The 16,422-nt window shown below is 47.5% G+C and overlaps 1 protein-coding gene across 3 annotated transcripts in view; it reads right to left on the bottom strand.

The window, feature by feature from the left end:
• ZFHX3 (zinc finger homeobox 3) overlaps positions 1-16,422 on the bottom strand; it is a 238,902-nt gene that overhangs the window by 95,826 nt on the left and 126,654 nt on the right. For all 3 annotated transcript variants that reach the window (XR_006300156.1, XM_043599555.1, XM_043599556.1), the window contains exon 4: positions 3,560-3,791. Coding sequence is in view for 2 of the 3 variants with exons in the window: in XM_043599555.1 (XP_043455490.1) it covers positions 3,560-3,791 (232 nt within the window). In the remaining variant the exon portion in view is untranslated. The remainder of the gene's footprint in view (positions 1-3,559; positions 3,792-16,422) is intronic.

The raw sequence follows: 16,422 nt of genomic DNA, 5'->3' as shown, positions 1-16,422 counted from the left end.
AGGAGAGCTTCACCGTGTCTCCTTCTCCATACTTACAAATTCATGCGGGTTGGAAGGCTACGTGGCGAACTTGACTGACTGGAAAACATACTGGCTTTAAGTTAACAAGGAAAATCTGAAGAGATTTTTTTTGTCAACCACAGGGAAGAAACTATTCTAGAGTTCTCTCCACCAGCCGCAGCAAGGACCACGCAAGGATACCTGTGGAAAGAAGGTGTTGGGAGACTGGGGTTGGAGGTCCTGAGTTCAGAGAAGGAAGTTATTTCTTTTGGACAACTTTCCGGTGTGTGGACAACAGAGGCAGAAAGGAAAGAAGAAAGAACACCATCATTTAACTAGCTGTTGACAGAAGGCCAGAGTAGAAAACTCTAGACAGCACACCATTTACACGCAGTTTATAGTTAGAACAAGCAGGGGTCCCCAAAAGGTGCTCGAAGACCTCCCCATGGCTTCCTTATGCTACACGAATGATGGTTCCAGCTGAACACTAATGTCCTGACCCATACTTGAGAGAAGAGAAGATTGGGAATATTTGATGAAGTCTCTGTTGATAAATTTGAAGTTGATGACTTTCAGTGTCCTAAATTCACCTTTTCTTGAAAATATTCTCTCAAGAAGTTAGGAGCCAATCCCCATGGGGAAGGAGGACATATTTTAAGAGGAGTTGTCTTAAAGGGGTTTCTAAAATGGCACCAAGTTACTTTTACTGTCAACGGGAACATTACCTAAGAATTTGCCCTTTTGTCATTAGTGAAGAGTATGGGCTCGGCCCGAATGTGTGAGGGAGGAGGGCGCAGGATGGAGAGGGAGGAGGGTAGAGAGCAAAAAACATGACTCCAGGCCAAAGACAATACAAAAGGATTTTGAAATACAGAAAGGAAGTCTATCATCTAGACTAAAGTTGCTCATACACTTCAGGGGGAAAAATAACTCTTAATACGCATTAAATGAGAGAAACCCAGAAGGCAATGGTGTAAGAAAGCAATTCCAGAGCGGACTGCATAAATAGAAGTATTACATTATAAAACAGGGAACTGTTTGTTCCAGTCCATAGACCCCGGGTGAAATGGCAGCTGTACACTATTTAGTTTGGGGCACCTCATTAATAAAAAGGGAATTCTGAGGAGAGTGAAAGAAAGAATTGAAGGGCGAAAGGGACCAGCTTTTAACAGAAGATTAAAACAATGACGTATGCAGAGCTGGGGGAGAAAAAAAAACAACCCTGAAATAAACAGGTCTGCATTTATGGATGGGACAGGAGAATCCTGTAAAATGGCTCCACAGCAAAATAATGCCAAGTGGCAGGATCAAACAGAGGCCAAAAGGCGGAAAACAGGGACCCCCACAGGCAGATGGCTCAACAGGCTGTGTTCGGGCATAGATGAGTCTGGGGTGTCGGCCTCGCCCCTCATTCCTGAGAGCATAAAGGTGGAGGGACAGGGTCGGGCACCAAGAGGAAGCCCCCGAGATCACAGCATTTGAACTTGAACCAGAAGAGACATCTGAAAAACACAGGGGAAAGAACAGTCTTGCAGTGACCCAGAGGTGACAAAAGTTATGCTGGCACCCAAGAAATGACCCTGGTTCCTGAAGAAAGAAACTGGCCTCTCCATTTTGAGAATGAAACCTCAGCTACTCCAGCAGGGAGGGCGCATGCTCCCCGTTTCGTATAGCAGCTCACTCCATTTATGTAAAGAGACCAAAAAAGCAGCAAGGGGGTAGGGACAGGGGCAGGGAGCAGAGGGGTCTGGAGGGACATCTCCAGGAAGAAACGAAGCTGACAGAACAACTGATCTGGCAGGGCCTTCAGAGACCAGGAAATGTCTACTCTGGCAGAGGGCTAGCCATGAATTAATCATAGATACCTAGCAAACCAGGGAAAATAAAAAGTTGTACAAGAAGGTAAATGAAATTATAAAACTCTACATGGCTCAGCTGTGATTAATATTTATAGAGTTAGAATAATGAAAACACTGAATATTAATATAACCCCAAATTATTATTTAATCATCATGGAAGATGAGGGGAGAGAAGACTGGGTATACAGCGGGGGCTGGGGAGTGTGATGTAGGGGGTCCCGGGGTGGTGTGCAGGGGAGTGTATGGAGTCTGAGGTGTCCACGTGTGAGTTTGTGGATGGGTGTGTGTCAGTAGAAGTGTGTGGTTTGTAGAATGGAATGCTCGTGAAAGTCTCACCGTTTAGAGTAGAAAGCCAATAGATAATGTCTAAAACATAAAAAAGAAATCAAAGCACATTAAGAAAGATGGAAATATGTAACAAAACAAACAAATAAAAGTTGAAAGCCATGGCTCTGGGCAAGGGGATGGGGGACGGGGAGGGTCATGCCATTTTTCTTAAGGTTTACATAACTTATTGCCTTTAAGAACTATAAAAATGTGAAATTAGATAAAATTAAGATTAAAAACTCCACAGAAATCAAGCTTTAAAGGACTGGGAGCCAAGGAACGGGGCCTAACTCCCAGATGACACCAGAAGGTGGGGCAGGCCGAGGACCACGAGCCAGGGGCCAGGCTGGGAAGGATGGCCAAGAGAAACACGAGGACAGGGCAGAAACACAACCTGGAAGCTCAAGGAAGGGAGCTTTGGCGTGGGACCATGCAATACTTTCAGAGACCACAGAAAGAATAGAAGAAGGCCCAGCAGGTAGCTACAGGGTTGGGTAAATCCAAGGTCAATGGTGACCTCTCAAGGGTGGTTTGCTGATGCAGTGAGACAGGCTATGGTAAGCTGAGGCACCGGCTGGTGATAACAGATACAGGCTATTCTTTCAAGAACCTTGAAGATTCTATTGCAGAGAGAGAAGCAGGACACAGGATTGTGGGAGAGCTCTTGTTCTGTTGTTTTTAAAGAGGCCCTGATGCCCTGTGATTCCACAGTGAGAGAAAGGGAGTGGAAGGGCTGAAAACACAGAAGGAGGATTCTACCAGTGAGGTCCTGGTGGGAAAGAGAGCCACAAAGAAGTGGAAGGGAGTGACGGAAAAAGGGGACTGTGGTGGGAGCCAGGAGCTGGCGAGGTTCCGCTGGGGGCCCCGACCCTGTGGAGAAGCAGGCAGCACCAGGCCATGACTCGCAGAGGCACCCTCAAACCCAACGGGAAAATGTTTAGAACAAGCGCAGGCTGTTCTGATCCTCTCTGAAGTTCATTCTTACACACTGGACTTGAGGCCACAAACTCTTACCCCTACCAGTAAGCAGGCCATAATTTAGCACTTGCTTTATGTCCATCTGGACCAATAAAGTGAATCTAGAGTAAGCACCGGAGGAATCTGGGGATAGGAGACACAGCATCTCCAGTTGTCCTGCTCATTGGGCAGTGGCCTGTGACACCTGAAGAAAGTGAGGCGAAGTTCCTTCAGTTAAAAAAAAGAAAAAGAAAGAAAGGCAAGAAGGCACACAATGTTCCTTCCAGAATACGATGGTCACCTGTGCGGTCGGTGATGGGACACGAGGACGAGCAGCAGCAAAGCAAAGCCCTCGGGAGGTCCACACCGGGCCCCCACCAGAAACCACTCACCAACGGGCCCGTGAGACCACTCACCCGGATCGGTGGAGGGGCACCTGCGGATGGTGAAGATCTGCCCCAGGTCCTCGTCCTCCTCGGGAAGGCCCTTCTGCAGCCGCTGCAGCTTGCGCAGGCTCTCGCTGCGCTGGTGCTTCATGGAGCGCACGTGCTGGATGAGGTTCAGCTTGGCCTTGGTAGAGTAGTTGCACAGGACGCAGTGGTAATAGCAACTTTCGCCCTCCACTCCGCTCTCATGCTGCTGCAGGTGCTGCGAGGGGCAGAGGAGAGGGACACGTCGTGGGTAAGCCACTGGAAGCCACCACCGCCACAAGCCCACCTGTTCCTGGCCGGAGCCCAGGGCGGAGATTCCTGGGAGGGGCTTTTCTGTCTTCCCCAACCTTCTTCTCCAGCAGTGCTTCAAGGGCCAGCAGCCAGCAGACTCCCCTCCCCAACTCCCCCGAACGTCCCTTCCCCGGCGGCTTTCCACGCAGCTGCTGATGCTGACAGTGCCAACCCTCCCCAGGTGACCTGGGTCTTCCTGGCACAATAATCCAAGGTTCTTCCTCAGACTCTCCAGAATGCCCCACTTTATTTAGATCAGGGTTTGCAAACAATGGTCTGTGGGCCCACTCCAACCTGCTGCCTAATTTTGTAAATAAAGTTTTAACAGAACACAGCCACATCCACAGATCTGCATATTAACGATGGCTGCTTTCCAAGCACCAGAGTTGAGTAGTTGCAACAGAGACAGCATGGGCCTCAAAGCCTCAAATATTACTACCTGGCTCTTTACAGAAAAAGTTAGCCAACCTCTGCTTTAGGTGATAGCCTATATGGTCACACTCCCTGCACAGAATCCTAGGTCAGTAACACAGAGCCAAAGCTGTTGTCTGGCTTTTCCACAAGAATGACAGGTCAAGTTTTTATATTTAGAACCACAGTCTATTAGGAGAACCTAAAATTAGGTTTTCCTTCGGATTAAAAAAAAAAACACACACAGAAAAATAAATTTCTCCAGACTGGTTGCCTGTCAACATCTGAAGGTCACTTGGCTTAGTGCATCAGATGGTCAAAATTACACTCTTGATTGTATTTGTGTGTTCTGATTCCAGAACAAGGAAGCCCAAAACGTGGCAGAAAGCAGACACACACAGGATTAAAGTGAGAGGTGCAAGAACAGGAGAGGTCATGGGAACAGTTAGCAGACCCCAGACTTCTGTGTACTGTAAAAGACTCGAAGATTATCCAAGGACAAAACTCACAAACTCTGTGTGTCTCTTTGAGAAAACAGTGAAAGGTATGGGCCCTTCTCACTAACAGCTGAGGAAGTAACAAGCTCCTGGTATAGAGAGGATAATCTCCTTCATTTCAAATGATCCCATTTTAGGAGAAGAGGGAATTTTTCTACTGGCTGCCCTTTATAAAGGAGGGCAAACAACTCCAATAAACTTAAGTGAATGACCCAAGGTCACCCAGCTACTTAGTGGGAGAGAGGGAACTAGGACCAAGGTCTCATGTTCCTCCAGCATCCCTGAGGAGGAGCAAACTCAGATAATGTGTTTTATGTGCTTGTGTTATTACCTGCCCTTTCCTCCTTCTCCCCACCCCCATCTCCAGACCCCAGAGCCTGGCTCAAGAAGACACAGGGAAGACACAAAAAATGCCTCGGAACCACTTTGTGCTGTTCCTCTCCTTTCTGACCTGCATGTGCACACGCCAATGCCATGCTAACTGTTGCTCATCCTGCTTCAACAGCCTTCTTCTCTAGATTATAGCTTGAGACATTGAGAAGGCAGAGCAGTTAGAATGCCCTGCGCTCCATTAAAAATACCCGAGCAGCCCTACCAGCACTTCCCATTGAATGACACACTCCAGGCTCAGGTGCTCACATGTACACATTCTTTGTTCTGTAGAAAACTATGAAAATCCCAGAAGCATGTTTGAGCTTTATTGGAAGAGGGAAGGATGAACGTGCCAATGGACCGTTGCAGAAAAATCTTTGTGGGGGATGAAAGGGAGGCCCAGGGCTTCAATCATGTAAATTGGCTAAACCACCCCATACCATAACTGTTGCTCTGAGGCCAAGGTATAGGCAAAAATGGGAAGGGCTTCATAGGTACCAAGAGAACAATCCCTTCTTTCCCCCAAAATGGACTTTTTGACACACTCAGGTGCAGAGCTGTGGAACAAAACAATATCCCCACTAGTAACAGCCATCCTACAGCAATTTCACAACCAGAAGGAGTCGGCAGAACTGGCGAACTCAATGTTAACTGTTAAGGCAATGACAACAACTTATAATAAAAAGCTACTTTCTGGAAATAAATTTGAGCTGATTTCCTCTTTAATGGTTTATCTTCAATGTGCCTCTGAGACAGGGTCCTTGAAGAGGATTTCAGGAGGGTGGAATTCACCAAAGCAATCTTTTTTGGAGGCTACAACCCTGGGGAGAAGGAGGGCCTGATGGGCTAGATATAAAGGGAAAAGGATCAGCTTGCCCACGTTCACTGTCCCCAAGTTCCCTATAGAGTCCTCCTGCCCCCCAAAAGTCAAAAACTGGACTAAGATATTTCTGGGAGCAAGGGGTCTGGCTTGGGATTAAGGAGCAGGAAACTTGTATGAGAGCCAGCATGGGGAAACGTGTACTGCTGTCTTGGGTCACTAAGGCCAAAAGAATTACATTTATTAAAGCTTCAACAACAACTGATGAAATAAAAGATAACAGGGAAAATAACCATGGAATCCAAAGCAATGAATTTTATCGAGGGATTTTGGTAAGATCATATAGTATGTACTCAGAACAAGAATCATTAAAGCCTTACCCCAAAATTCCCATTACCCTCCCGTGAGACAGGATTTCCTTGCAATAAGGCACTGAATCCTTAACATAAAATTGTAATATGGATATAAAGGCTCTTTTCCAAATGGCTGGTGTTTCCAACCTCTGAGCCAGAAGAGAGGACAACGTGGCCAAAAAGATTTGAGATGTCAAATGTCTTTTGTCCTTAAATCCATAGGCCCTTGGGTGATAGAACTATATAAATCCTGAATTGACATAAACATCACACTGGCAATTCCTGCTTTAAAAATAACCAATATGATGAAAATGTTCCAAAAACACTCTATACTCAATCTCCTGGGGGTAAATGGCAACCTCTTGTGCCACCAGGAGTTCTTCCATCTACCATTTGGGAGCCATTTTGGAAAGGAAATGGACACGCTACAAATGGTAGAGAAAAGAATAAGAGGAAACAAGGTAAACAGGTCTATGGCCTCTCCCCTTGATCCTGGTCTAGAGAATATTTAGGGTCTTCTCTTAGAGGCTTGTACAAAAACTTAATTCAAAATTCCAAGCCGGCGTTTGTAGTCTGGGTTCATTTTCCAACACACTGAAAAAACTGCAGAATAAACTGTTTATTGGTTGCCAGGAAACACCTGCTTATAAAGGTTACATCCCAACCCAAACTTCTTAAAAACTATTTTTAATTTTTATTTATTTTTGATGGGGAGGAGGGGCCGAGAGAGGGGGGACAGAGGGCCTGAAGCAAGCTCTGTGCTGACAGCAGAGAGCCCTTTGCGAGGCTCAAACTCATGAACCTCAAGATCATGACTTGAGCCAAAGTCGGATGCTTAACTGATTGAGCTACCCAGGCGTCCCACAACCCAAACTTCTGATCACAACCTGAGTCTACCTGCAGGTCAAAGATCCTGTTCTTACCAGATTTTATAAATTCTCACTCAGTACTTCTCCAGCTGTCCAACCTGGAGCAAACAGGGATCCAAAGCTAGCAACAGGGTCCTGCCCTGTATGACCTTCTCCATACCATGGGGTCATTTCCCAGGTCTTGAGCGGGTCAATGCCCTGACCTGTTGGCCAGATACCCTCTCCATCCCAAGTGGCACTGGTTGTGTCCCCAGGATTCTACCCTTGGAACCTGCCTAATATGAAGCAGTGGGAGGGGGTGGGGCTGGAGAGACCAATGAGGACTCCAGGAGAGCAAGCCGTCACCCACGGACATGCTTCCCCTGCAGAAAAGACTAGATGTTTTCATTTGGAGGAGAGAGAATAATTTGTTCCTGACCCAGCTAATTAGAATACCCTCAACTGGGATCCCAATGTATTTAATTAAATTCACTGTAATATATGAAGAATCCACCAAGGCACAAATCTCAGGGGAACACTCAATAAAGGATCTGCCCCTGTTCAGAATTCTTGCTCTTCTTGACAGGGAGGGAATTTTTCTCCCCCACAAATCCCCAACGCTCCAACCCTCTCCCTCAACTCTATCAGAGGCCCTCCCATCCTTGGGGAGGGGAACGTAGGTTTTGCTTTACTTTTTCCACTTTACTCTGCATTCGATCTTAACTTCTTACCTCTATGAAGTCAGGTGTAGAGTTTATTTAAAATTTTTAAGTTTATTTTTTATTTTGAGACAGAAGGCAGAGGAGGGGCAGAGAGAGAGGGACAGAGAGAGAATCCACCCTGACAGCGCAGAGCCAGCTGCGGGGCTCAAACCCACAAGCTGTGAGATCACGACCTGAGCTGAAACCAACAGTCGAACGCTCAACCGACCGAGTCACCTAGCCACCCCAGGTCAGTTGTACAATTTAAAAAAGAAAACAAAACAACAACTTCAGCTGTGGCTAGTAGGCTCTCAGGCGTGCACGCTACACGTGGACCCAGAGAAAACCGGCTGCTCTGCCCACTGGACAAGGTTTGAATCTGATTCACTTCTAAATGTCTACAACACATTAGACACTATGCACACGCACACACGCACACGCACACACACACAGAACACGCCCTACCCCAGGCCTTAACCTGCAGCTGATTAAGACAGTGACAGTGGTGACTTGGAGAACACGCCAAGAGGGACATAAGAAGGACATCCCTTTGGATTGAATATCATCGTGAAAACATGCCAGCTCCAGCAGTGAAAATCATGGCTTACTCAAGAAAAACTGCCATCTATCCACAAACTAATAATGATGAAGAAGCATGACCAACTAATAAACCAAGAAACCAAGATCAACTAGCTAAAGAATGGTGGTAACTGAGGTCTACCCCAACTCACTCGGGCCAGTGACCTATAGTCTTGGACCTGCCTAAGGGCTTCCTTGATTTTCCTCAATGTCACTGGCTGGTTTAAAAAGTGCGCACACAACACTGAGTTATATGAACTGCAAATGTACAGTCATTTCCTAAGAAACTTTCAATATGATTTACTTCTGAAAGCTCAAAGAACTACAATGACCTCTAACAAGTATCCAGTTTGACTCATAAATGGAAGTAGAAGAGCCCAACGATCTCCAACTTCTTGAAATTACTACTAAGCAGCAGGCATGACTGTCCTCACTGACAGCCATCAGGAATGTGACTTACACCGGTGGTCAGTGCTTTAAACTGACAACAGGGGAGTGTGGGCTCACTCGTACTGTTCAGGGACCTTTTCCTAAACCACTTTCTGATCTTGGTGGAGCTCTTTTAAGATGCTCATCCCCCCCAAAATGAGTAAAATAAAAAAAATAAAATAAAATAAAATGCCTGTCCCATCTGGGTTTAGCTGGAAGGCGACACTCCTGTGCCCTGGACATGGAAACATCCAATGCCCCACATCTTCCCCTGTGGGTCCAGCTTGGGGTGGGGGTGGGGGCAGGGCTCAGAAAGAAAAAGCCATCGCTGCAATAAGAAGCACCTCGATAATGAACCTGGCACATAAATCCAAGCGCAAAAGGAAAATTAATAATTAAAAAAGACGGGAGAGAAAGGAGGCCAGCCCGTGTTACTTTGTGGGATTCTACCCCATTAATATGTGGTGCTCGTTCATCCTGGCCAACAACTGCAAGTCAAAGAGACGAAAAGAGGACTCTTGTTAGAAAATAATTCATCGTGAAAATCAAAAAAGTGTGTTCCTGTAACTTGTTTCCCAGGAAAACTAACCAACTTCTGTCAGAGAACATTGATTTCTGTAAATCTGGAGGGGCCCCACTCCTTCCTCCTCCCCAGTGATAGAAACTTCTAACATCTGGTTCTTCATGCATGGAATGCAAAATATTGATCAGGTTTTGTCAAAGCCTCCCCTTTAAAGTAGAAATGCACAAAGTACATTCACACACGCATACACATTCACAAATGAAAACACACAGGACTCCTAATGAAGCTTCCTCAGGGGAGCAACACCTGTTACTAGAAACACACGCTCGCCCACCCCTCTTCCACGCACACAGTGCACCTCTACTCCTTGAGCAACTGAAACTCTGATGGATGAGGAAAAGCAGCTCCCAGGCATCCCTCTGAGCAAATGGGCTCCCCTAGGGGAGACCACACACCTCTTGCTGAGCAGAGGAGAATCCCCACGGCGGGTACACAGAACAAACCCCAAGACACCTGCTGAGGAACACGGAAAGTCATCTAGGCAGGGCGGATGGAAGGGCTTCTGGAACTACTAACCACAGCGTGCCTGGTCAGGGCTCCAGTTTTCCCCTCTGGGCAGGGGATATAAAGTCATCAGCACTTCCAGGGAGAAGGAATGGGAAGATGAGAATCAGTTTACTAATTCCTCACATATAAGTGGGTGTTGTACCCATTCACAGCATCTACTGCTGAGCAAACACCCACAGACACTTTTCATCTCATGAGGGCCTGCCCCACGGGGTGGGTAGCATTTGGCTCCTGGACGTGGACAAACCCAAAACCCAGGGAGGTCATGTGACTCCCCTCAAGGTCTCACAGAGTATGAAAGAAACAGGACTGGAACCTGGGGCTTGATACCAAGTCCACAGCAGTCCAGCTACTCTGCACTGACCACAGGGCTCACTCTGGAACAGCAGATTCCCCATATCCAGGTATTCGCCTTGAAGGCCTAAAAGATAAATTATTGCAGGTGTAACGCAACTGGGAATGGAGGCAGTTAATTTTTTAATCAGTGGTTGTGTTACAGTTTCAAACCTCATGTCACATGCTCAGGAAGGCTTCCAGAAGGTCAACCTAAATATATAGGTATTTTCTGTTTAATGTTGGCTTTTCACCCACTCATGCCCTCATCCTTGGCACATGCTAATTTAGTCCTATTTCACTGTAGGAGCCCTGCAGACACCATAAGATACAAGCTTCAACCATCATTTATAAGAGCAAGTGAAAGGAAGTAAAAATGTTCCCTTAGATCAATCCATTTACGTTACTCTGACCTATTTTCTGGTTTCTAGGCCAGAGTCCTTGTGCCCTGGACAAGCCATGAGTGTTCATTCTCAGTATTTGAGCTCCAAAGCTGAAGGCGAGACTTCCCATGCCTGTGTCACTTCCCTTACCTGAATGACATCTCCTGGTTCAAAAGTCTCAATATGAGCATTTCCTTGAGAGACATACAGTATATCCTCGAAGGAAACTAACAACAAGAAATCCACAATATGATGTCTTGCAGAATGCTGATACCTTCACATAACAGAAATCATTTCTCTGTTAGGGAAACTCCAGACAGGAGAGGAAGCTTACCAGGTATGTAGGGGTTTTCCCGAAGGAAAGGGCCCATCAGAGCATGAGGTCACAAGCCAAATGAGGGCGAGTTTCCATGACGGTCAAACAAGCATCTACACATCGAGCTCGGAAGCTTCGAAGAGGGATATGGTGGGTGAAACCACAAAGTGGGTCCCACAAGGCTAACATCAAACTGACCACCCTCCAGAACCGACCAAAAGCTTAAATATCTGAAGATTAGCCCTTCACTAGGATAACCTACCAGTGATGGTCCCTTTCCCCACTCATCCATCAAGATGCATTTCTTCTCTACACTACTTTCCACCTCTTGCAGTTATCGACTCTCAAGTAAAAGTAAAGGCTGCCATTTACTCCAGCATGTCTCCCTTCAACTCCACGCCAAAATGTCGCCAATAATGGTTGTTTAAGGTGCACCGTAGATTAAGGTAGCCTGATGGAAAAGCCTAACTCTGTGCTACTTCAGGCAAGTTATATACACTGTTGGCTCTCCTGCACACAATGGGGCAACAGTAAGAGAACCGCTGCAGAGCACCGTAGGGAGGAGTCTATGGGATAATGCACACAAAGGGCTTAACACAGCGCCTGACGCAGAGCAAGCCTCTGTGATAAAGCTATTACTGTTACTATCATGGTTTCTCAAATTAGTTACAGTTTGGGATTAGGGATCGAAATAAATGTCTACTGAATTTACCTATTTGGTATTTCCCTCCTTACAACCAACCTTGCCTGCCCCACTCCCTAGGACCTCCCCTCCCACCCTCTCAGCCCCAAAGAGGAATCCCCAGTTGACTGCAAAGAAACCGTAATCTATAGAAACTGTAACATGGAAGGGATAACGAACACACAGAGGACCGACTTCTTCCTTGTAAGAGGTGCTTAATTTTCAGTCACTTGCCCAAAGTCATGCTGCTGATGCAGGCACAGCTGGGATCCATACCCCAAGCCCATGTCCTTGCCCCCAAACCAGATCTGTTTTACTGGGTCTCTTTGCCCATGGCGGTGCCAATATACTGAAAATCAAGAACCATGTTCTTTATCGTGTCTGCCAACATCCCCAGGTGTAGGCCAGGTGAAGGAAGGAGGGCTCAGCTGAAACGGCTGGTAGGCACCTCCCAGATTCCCTAGATTTGCTCTGAAGGATTTGCTTATTTCTGTCTCCAATCCCATGGCAGTCAATATGGCAGAAAAAACATGTGCCCGGTGGTCAAAACAGGTGCATTACTTCATCTGTAAAATGAAGATGTTTATACTTGCCCTGTCTTCCTCGGGGGCAATTTTCTAAACCACATGAGAAAACAAATGTGAAAATCCTCCACAGGATACGAAGGACTCCCCAGGTATTTGGCACAGCCATCATCTTTCTATCCTGAGCCCAGATTTTGCTTCCTCACTTCGGACTGGCAGGTGCAACACCATGGGCTGGGTTGTTAACGATCAGATGGTGTTCTAGCTGAGCAGTTCTCTAACTGGAGCGTGCACCAGGAACACCCGAGGGTGTGTTATGCCTGGACTGTCGGCCCACCCCAGGGGTTTCTGATTCACCTGGTCTGGGATGGGGACCAAGAATCTGCATTTCTAACAATCTCCAGGGAGACGCTGATGCTGCTGGTCTGGGACCACATTTTGAGAACCGCTGATCTTGACAGCAACTGCCATGGACCAGAAACCTGAATCAGAATAAATACTTGAAGAGATTCCCCTGTAAGGAGAAAATTTTCCAGAGTCTAAAATCTCTGTACCCGCCTTTCCCCAAAGAGTATTTCCGATTCTAGCCAACTGCACTAGATAAATCATGTGATGCCGGCACAAGAAGTCACCTCTTTAATGAACAAGTCACACGGAAGCAGCCGCCTGCTACCAGCCTGCTCCAGATACTTCATAAAAGTAGAAATCGGCCCTACTCATCTCTCTCCCCCCTTCTGCACCTGCAGTCTAAAATTTCCTGGGGCTGTCGCTGAAAGCGTGACTCTTGATGGCAAGGCATGAGGCATCACTTTTTCCTCGTAAGCTCTGGATCCTGCTGAGCACACCTGTCCAGATGTCTTGCTGGAATGGAGCCCACGAAAGAATTTCAACCAAATACCAGAAAAAATAAAATGGTCTTTAAAATTCCTCCCACGCTCCTGAACTTTCTGGCTGTTGCTGCTGAGAGCATGAATTTGGCGCTCAAACCTGGAGGCTTCTCTTAAGCTCCCATGATTTGCTGACAAATACCCTCATCACCTCCATTATGAGAGAAGACGACGGGCAGCCAGGGTGAGATGGGCCTGGGGTGGGCGGGCAGTGAGCACACACAGGCTGACTTCTCCCTTAGAAGAGATCCTTCATTTAAAAAAAAATTTTTTTATGTTTATTTGAGAGAGAGAGAGAGAGAGAGAGAGCGCGCGAGCATGAGCGGGGGAGGGGCAGAGAGAGGGAAACACAGAATCTGAAGCAGGCTCCAGGCTCCCAGCTGTCAGCACAGAGCCCAACGTGGGGCTCAAACTCACAAACTGTGAGATCATGGCCTGAGCCAAAATCAGACGCTTAACCGACTGAACCGTCCAAGCACCCTGAGGTGCTTCATTTTTATTTCATTCTTCCCTTGAAAGGGAAAATGGGAAGGTGAAAAAGCAGGAGATAGAAATTCTCTCTGAACAAACGTCTCTGATGCTGGTCATTGTGGCTGCTAAGGCACTGGGCCTTTTCTCCTTAAATTCCCTGGATTTTGTGGGAAGTCGAAGAAGATGGTGACACTTTTGGGAGGGGGACAGGGACAAGCGAGTGACAGGAGAAAGAAGCTTCTCCGGGGAAGGAGAGTAGAGTCTGAGCCAAGAGGCCAGGAGATGGCCGGCTGCAGAGGGGACGGCCACACGGCGAGAGGGGACACGGTTTTGCAAACGATGACACGGCTACTTTCTCTGCCCTGCTTTCGGGTTCCCCCCATAAATAACCCAGACAAACACCCCGTGCACTGGGTTTTGCTCTCCTTCTCCCCCCTCTGTAGGTCTCATTAAAAGCCGATATTGTTCGGCCTCAAGATGGAGAGCTCAGCATGGATTTTACTGAACGTTAAATCAACCAGCAAGCGTAGCCAGCAAACTCTGTGGCACTTTAACTTTAAATAATGCAATAATTATTGAATTTCCTTTTTATAACTGAAGTGCTGGAATGTAAACAATGGGGCCGTAATTGCAGGAAGGGGGGATCAATAGAGGCAATCGTTTTTCAGCCATGTTAATTGTAAATACAATTGCTCCAAGATGTCAGCCTTGTTCTTCTTGCTCCCAGAATCATCCTAACGGATGACAGAGTCCAACTTTCCCATTACAGCTGTTCGTTCCTTTAAGAGGTTCTCAATCAGGTCTGATCAATCTGTCAAGATAATGCATGGAGTAAGTAAGACTCTTCCAAACACAGGCTCCCAATCAATAGCCCGGACCAGCTTAATGAGGTGGGGCTAAGGCCCAGAGGGAGGTAACAGCCCCCAGCTTGCGCCTAGGTTTGGCAGGCCGGCTTCCTCACATGGCCCTGATAAACAGATCAGCCCTTAATGAGGACATTAGTTATGCATGCTTCAGCAAGCAGCAAGACATCCATCCCTTGGGACAGACGGACACAAAACAAAATAGATTAACAGAAAACAATATGGTGCCAAATTAGGTCTAACTGAAGACTTTTCCCTCCTTCTACTGCTTTCCTTAATTGTCCAGCAGAGTGGAGGACATCAATTAATCATTCCAATGGGCATGAGCTCAAAGAATGGGAGTACCGTTGGGCCGGAGGATCTCCGGGTTTCTCCCAGCCTCCTCTGGCTGCCACTCAGTATGAGTGCCCTCACCTCAACACCAGTTCACAAGGGGGGCCCCTCACAGAAGGGGCCCCACACCAATCAGCAGGAGAGAAGGAAGACGTGGCTGAAGTCTCACAGCCCTACTGGAGGGGCCAAGAACTGAAGATGGACGAGAACAAAGCTGCTACTCCTCATAGCTGACATCTGTTTCTGAGATCAAGTCTTGGTCTTGAGAATGGTTACTGCCTCACAGGAGAAGAGGTGGAAAGTCAGGAGTCTAGAATCCCATTTCACGTGGCCCAGCACCCTCGGCAAGCCGCACACGCATTGAGGGACCCTGGGTTCTCAAAAGGATAACCTGGAGGGCTTCACGGGGAGGCTGAAGGGCTAGCTTCCCTCCCCGAGGCCAATGCGCAGCGTTGCCTCTGCTCCCGCTGCCTGGCTGGGAGAGCACCTCCCTGTGGAAGTCTGTGAGAAAGACCACGCTAAGGAAAGGTCTCACCAGAGTATGACAGTTCCTTCTCCCAGAGTCTGGGTTTCCCAGAACCTTCTCAAAGTTTGGCTCCTGGACCAATAGCATCAGCACTCCCTAGAAACCCCTTCAGACCCCATCCAGACCTACAGGGGTATGGCCCAGCAATCTGAGTTTTAACAAGCTCTCCAGATGATTCCCACACAAGCCCATTTAAGGGTCACCATCTTAGAGGGGGAATTACATAAAGCAGCTTAGAGCAGGGAGGATCTAGAAAATCACGGTGTTTCTGGTCCTTTCTAAATCAGAAACAGTTCCGTGTCTAAGATGTAGCTAGAAACCCGTATTTTCCCTGAGGTTTGGATCAGAGCCCACCACCCACCTGCTTCAGAACGCAAAGCCTCTGGAAGAAATGACACCAAAGGAATGAGGCCCTTGTGTGAAAAGCCCATTTTATTAGTGGGGTAAGATCACAGAGTGGGCCACACCACTGAATTACAAAAGGGCAACAGTCTCATTATGTGACTGAAGCAAAAAGAGAATAACCGGGTCTTTGTAAGAATGTCAGGATGAGCAGAATATACGAAAACAAATAAAGAGCTGGAAAGATGAGATCCCTCTTTTGTGCAAAAGGCCCAGCTCACCGGCCACTCCCTCTCTGAAGCCTTCCCTAACGCCCAGATTGCACCTCTCTCCCCCACTCTGGGCCCCCAAGCCCATTGGGAGCAACTTCCATGCCGGACTCATCTTGCTGGCTTACAAACCCCCGCCTGCCTCACTGCTGCCCTGTGAACAGCAAGTCCCAGGCCCGGAGACCAAGCTGTGCCTCTCTGCCTCAGCACAGCTCCTGATCCACAGCAGGTTCTTGAAAATGATTGGCTGAAAATCTGAGCAAAACTCCCACGCTTCACTCTTACTCTTGGTCTTCAGCTTGCCAACCTTTCTAATCTAGACCAGACTCCCTCTCTCCTCCTCTGCTTTCAACCCTCCACTCCATTCCACACTTGACATAAAAGCAGCCTCCTGGCCCTTTCCACCTCACCCACCAACCCTGCTCTTTCTGGTCACAGCGGCTCTTCCTAAGCGCAAACCCTCCCGAACGCCCCCCTCCACCTGCTGAATGGCGCCCCTACCTGGATGTCCTCCCCCATCACACCGAG

The sequence above is a fragment of the Prionailurus bengalensis genome, chromosome E2, assembly GCF_016509475.1.
Source record: "Prionailurus bengalensis isolate Pbe53 chromosome E2, Fcat_Pben_1.1_paternal_pri, whole genome shotgun sequence".
Classification (NCBI taxonomy): Eukaryota; Metazoa; Chordata; class Mammalia; order Carnivora; family Felidae; genus Prionailurus; species Prionailurus bengalensis.
This window is presented reverse-complemented; position numbering and strand designations above follow the sequence as displayed.